The 5,727-nt window shown below is 36.8% G+C and overlaps 1 protein-coding gene across 1 annotated transcript in view; it reads right to left on the bottom strand.

The window, feature by feature from the left end:
- LOC107728740 (vesicular, overexpressed in cancer, prosurvival protein 1-like) overlaps nt 1-5,450 on the bottom strand; it is a 30,219-nt gene extending 24,769 nt beyond the window's left edge. Inside the window, exon 1 of the mRNA XM_016539028.1 lies at nt 5,166-5,450. Within this exon, the coding sequence (XP_016394514.1) occupies nt 5,166-5,216 (51 nt within the window). The 5' untranslated portion in view covers nt 5,217-5,450. The remainder of the gene's footprint in view (nt 1-5,165) is intronic.
- Nucleotides 5,451-5,727: the final 277 nt, after the last annotated feature.

Here is a 5,727-nt window from a genome sequence, read left to right as displayed (position 1 = left end):
ACTGTCTTCAGAAAATTATGGATGTCATTTTCATTTCATCTTGCCTGTAATGCCTGAGCAGCGTTTGTGAGCACAGCGCTTATTTGTTTACAGCGGTTACCAGGGAAACCTCTTATCTCTCCTGCTCTACAAGCTCCTCCTGCTGGCAGAGAATGAATCTGCATATATATGTCGCCACAAATAGAGTGCAAGTCTGTGGGAAACACCGCTTCTGTTATGAATATTATTCAATATTTTAATTTGAATGTCGGATTGAAATGAACGCTGTTATTAGAGTAGTTAATCGTTAGCATAAGCTCGGCTAACGCTAATATAATGAGCATTAGAATTAAGTTTCTTTATTAACTATTTAATGCTCCTATAACTTTTATATTGGTAAAAAAAAAACAGGAGGACATGATGATATTTACTATTTTTACACACCAGAGGCTTTTTAAATGAATTGTGAATCTAAAATATGCGTGTTAGAGAATGTACAAATGGTTAACATTGTTTGTGTCATATCAGTCAAAAAAGCAGTTTTTTTGTTGTTGTTTTTAGCTAACTTAGTTAGTTGTTATTCTTGGCTGAATAACTCTAGAAGGTTTTAAAAGCCCTTTAAAATTAAATATGTACACAGTTTGGATTAAATGAAGTATAGTCAAATTTTTTAATTAGCATGTTTTTGTGTTTTGCTTTGGTACCGAAATTGGTACCGAGAACCGTGGATTTTCACTGGTATTGGTACCGAATACTGAAATTTTGGTACCGTGACAACACTAGTACAACACATTGTTTTAAAGCAGCTTTATAGAAAATCATGATGTTAATGTTTATATCTTAATGTCGTCATGCCTTATAGTTGCATTTAGAGTTGTGCAATAATATAGTTAAATTTTGTGGCAATGTAATCAAGCAGCTGAGATTTGCTATATTGCTATTATTAGTGGAGCTTGCGAAGTGAACCATCACTATTACTATGCTGCAGGCTTGTTATTATTTTTCTTCCGTACAAATTTCTGCGCATAACTCGTCCTGCACCATTTGTCGTAGACCCCCGAATGAGGCCTCAAATCACGCGGCTTATTGAGGAGAGGTGTGCCATGACTTTTGTAAGAAATCGGGCGTACGATGTTAGAAACATGGGGGCGGGACCATTTGACTCGGGGCAGCTAACAGCCAATCACAAATCACTGTCGACACTTCCTACCCACACCCTAGCAACCCAAACCCGAAGAGTAATATCTTCAGATCCAAATGTCATAGAAACATGGAGGTTGGTTTATATCACTCATACTGGCAAGCAGCCTTTGGAGTATCATCATTGGCAGCTGCCAAGCCACTCCCTAGCAACCGAACAGAATACCCTAGCAACCGTTTAGCAAGGCCTATGTCTCCGCTTCAGAACATCGTATAGACACGGGAGTTGGCTGTATTGACTTATGCTAGCAAACAGGACTTCCAACATGCTACACATGCTAGCAGAGAATAACTACGCGTTTAAACATGCTAAAAATCCTAGCTAATTGTTATAACATGATAAAACAGACCCGACTAATTGCCTAGTGCTGAGTTTTGCCACGGCAAGCATGACTCACATTTTCATCAGAAAATGTACATATACTGTTTAGATTAATATACTGTATGTATGCAGATAAAGTTGGATATATCCAATTTTAAAAAATGTACATAATTATAATAATTTAAATTAAAACTTTAAAAAAAATATCTTGGTAAATTTGAACTTGATAAACTGCCAAATTAAAGCCATGTGGTGCGAATAACAAGATAATTTGACATTTTTATGATAAGGCAAGGTTAGTTCAGACTGTAAAATTTCTTGTGTGATCATTATTTCAAAAACATCATGATATTTATGAATTAATAATTCATGACATTTGTGTAAAACACTTTTTACCATGGAAAATATGTTTTAAAATGATTTGAAAATAATGATTAAGAGTAGATGTCTTAATCTAACACATATTTTATATGTAAATAAAATATCACAATGCTTTTTACTTGTTGGTCACACCACATCACATTTTAAGAGGCATTAAATGTAATCTTTTCTTAAAAATTATGTTTTTTAAAACCACATATAATATATTATAATAATATGATCATATGAACACAAAGAGCACATTTCTAAGAACATGGCACGTGTGTTTTAAACTATATCTTTTCTTATCTTGAACAGAAGGTCCACCTGGAAACAATGCTGAGTTTCCATACTACATCAGATGAAGCACAGACAGCCAATGCAAAACAAAACAAAACAAAGCATTGTCAAACAAACTATAAATTGCACGTCTTTTGAAGAAGCTGTTTATGTTTTTACTCCAGTATCATCCTTGAATAATGTCATTGCTTATACAAAAAACCTCCTGAAACGACAGACGCGAGCAAACAGTTCCTTTCGGCAGGTTCTTTCCTGATTGAAGGTTAATGGTTGTTTACTGAGCAGGAGTTAGAATGAGTCCAGACAGAGCTGCTTTATTATGGCCAGCGGCTCCACGACACACATCAGTCCGAACGCAGAGACCACCAGACTTCAGCTCTTTAACGTGAGCCCGCGGTTAACACTGGCTGCTGTTCAGTGAGGTAGAGCGGCCGTTAACTGAGCATTAACCGGGGCATCAGGCTGAAACCTTTGTCTCTGATAAATATAGATTCACAGGACCAAGTGAGCAAATCCCTGTATCAATGCTACAAGCCATGCACAAGGCCCAATCAAACTCCCTGCTGTTTTCTGTCAACTTCTGACTGATCCCGCAGTCTGCTGCAAATGCCTGTGCTCAGTGTCACTGAAAGCAGTGCCGGGAATCGATTCGGGACAAGCGCTCCTCAACAGAGCCAAACCCCAGCAGCATGCTGGATATGAGAGTAACTGACACACAAACTAGAATATAAGACAATGCTTCTCATTAGATGGTTAAAATGTGCACAACTGAAGTAGCTGATGCAATTCATTTCATCAACATCATTTAAGTCTACATTTAGATGAACGTATAAGGGAAGTTTACACAGTAAAAATGATCGTGATTTCAATGGCAAAAGACTGTTAAAATGCCGTGATAAAAAAATGATAGATCTAACTGGACATGTCAAGTAGTTTTAGAGTAAAACGCTGCTAAATTTACAGTTTATTTTATATATATATATACTTTTTTTTTTTACATTGCCAGAATTCTTTGTGTGACAGCTAACATTTCATGATTTTTCCTTCAAATAAATTTATATTAATTCATTTGTAGCAGGTGATTTTAAGGTGGTTGTCAGTATATTATAAAGGTAAAAAAGTTTTTTCAGTTAATTAAATATACAGGTTTATTACTGTAAAATGAATTTAAATCTGTAAAACTTAAAATGTTGCTACCATATCTTTTACAGCAAAGTTCTGGAAACCATCGCTACCATTTTTTACCATAAATTCAGAGTTTCAATTCATGCATATTTTGTCACCAAGTTTTTTTAACCATTATTTATTCCCTTTTGCCTTCATTACTTAATGATGTGGTCAGATGGCGTGACAAACAAATTTAGATGCAGCATATCACACCGCAAGACATGTCAACTTCCTAAAAGTTTCCTTTAATTATCTACATTCACTGGTTATGAAACACTATCTGACCCAAGAGAGTAACTAAATTAACTTTTTTTTTTTTTTGGTCATGATTAAATCACAAAAATCTTCAGTCTGGCTTGAGAAGAAGCCAGTGTTTTTCTTATTTGCAGTCATAAACAACAAAACAATAAAACAACAAATATGTTAATAGCACAACTCATAATGCCTTCTACTGTACAGATTATACATCTGTGGCACAAGTGGATATGAGTCATAAAACATGCAGGTGCATCAGGCAGACAGATGTGTCGTAACTCTCTGAACGAGTCCTACCATAGTCAGTGACTCCAGAGATAGCAGCCCATGCTATAATGAGCACATCATTACACTGAGAAACAACATGCATGAATGTGTCTGTGAGAATCAGAGCTTTATAATCAACACTACCTGCATTGACGTTATGTTACAATTTATGAGAGAATAAGCTGGCATATTGATTCATCCGCATCTAAGTGCTTATGACAAAGTGTCTCTCTCTTCTCTGACAGGCCAGTATAATGATGGCAGTGATGAGGTGAAATACCATTACTGTAGCTGCAGACGCAATATGTGCTGTACAGTAAGGAGCTCTGATCTCTGAGCTCTGAGGCGTGATGCCTTAGCTTTGCAAAAGCCTTTGAAATGTAAATGCTGTACATATCAAAGGTTGGGAAGTTATTTGGAAAAGAAACAGCCAACCCACAGCAAAACGACTAACAGAGATAGATACATAAAATCAGATCACAGCAAACCAGCTGAGTGTACATATCTACATACATACATACATAAAAAAACAAACCAAATGGGATCAAATCAGTATGCTAGTAAAATCAAATCAGATTAAACCAGACAGTTTAAAATCTTATTTTAAAATAAACAAAAATATGAAAAATATGCATTTCAGCAGGAATGCATGTATTATACATATACACATACTTTTTTTTTTTTTTTATCTCATTACATTCTACATTATAATAGATACGATTTCTCCAAAGAAACAGACAATAGCATTATAGGTTTCATAGCATTAGCTCCTGGACAGTTCACTTGTTTAAAAAAAAAAATCCAATGAAATTGAATTTCTACTATAATTTGGGATGTCTTAAAAGGCCTGTGATAATCCAACAGTGACAATTAATATGATGCCAACACACACACACACACACACACACAATCCTAATACACAACTAAAGACACTTATAGCACGTCTGATTTCATCTCAGAAGAAAAACTAAGAATAAAACAATCCACAAAACAGTTCTAAACACAATGCAGGTTATCTATAGACACAAGCTCACCCCTGCTTTGACTGAACGGAGACAACACAGTGATATTTACAGTATTTCTCCAGTGTGTTTTATTGTAGGAGGAGCGGACAGAGACAAAGGCTCAGCTAGCGCTTCATTACATATGTACATAAAACACTGTCTACAGGTTACGCGGCTCCTTAGAAACGCTACAGCACAAATCTGTCTCGAAAGACCGGGTAATAACGAAACAATGAAGTCCATCCTTGCAGTCCGATGTGAAATGAGTGAGATAGGCGTGTGTTGTGCTGTGAGACAGCGGGCGGACTCACCTCGAGCAGCGCGCACAGCGTCAGCAGCACCGCCGCTCCATGGCGCTTCATGTCGGCACCGAGGCGCAGAGTGAACCAGTGCTGTCAGGACGGAGGGTTCATAGCATTAAAGCCTGAATGTTCACAGCAGAAGCTCGAGCATGCTGAAGGCTCGCTGTGTGTGTCGCTGAGGAGAGAACAGCGCCTGCATCTCAGCTCGACTCGCGCGCGCAACAATGCATCTGATTTCCACTGGTGAAGAAAAAACAGCACGCGATATTAGCGCGCACAAACAGCCCAGGGCTTCTTTCTTATCATCCTCCCAATCCAAAACTAGGGCTTTACTGGAACAATCGAGCGCTTATTTATCATTTATTTTAAATATAGCCTGGTACATACTTGGTATCATACCTAAAGCAATATTCACTAAAGGAAGTTTATTAAAGGAAATTATACTTTACAGTATACGCTATTTGTTTATAATATTGACTAAATTCACTTACAGCATTTATATGCATTTATAGTCTTTCTCTTCTGGGAAAATTTGCCAAAATACTGATGACTCATCCAGCACTTCAGAGTT

Source organism: Sinocyclocheilus rhinocerous, unplaced genomic scaffold, assembly GCF_001515625.1.
Source record: "Sinocyclocheilus rhinocerous isolate Xijiao unplaced genomic scaffold, SAMN03320098_v1.1 scaffold2773, whole genome shotgun sequence".
In the NCBI taxonomy this organism is placed as follows: domain Eukaryota; kingdom Metazoa; phylum Chordata; class Actinopteri; order Cypriniformes; family Cyprinidae; genus Sinocyclocheilus; species Sinocyclocheilus rhinocerous.
The sequence above is the reverse complement of the archived record's forward strand: the minus strand, read 5'-3'. Positions and strand labels throughout refer to the sequence as shown.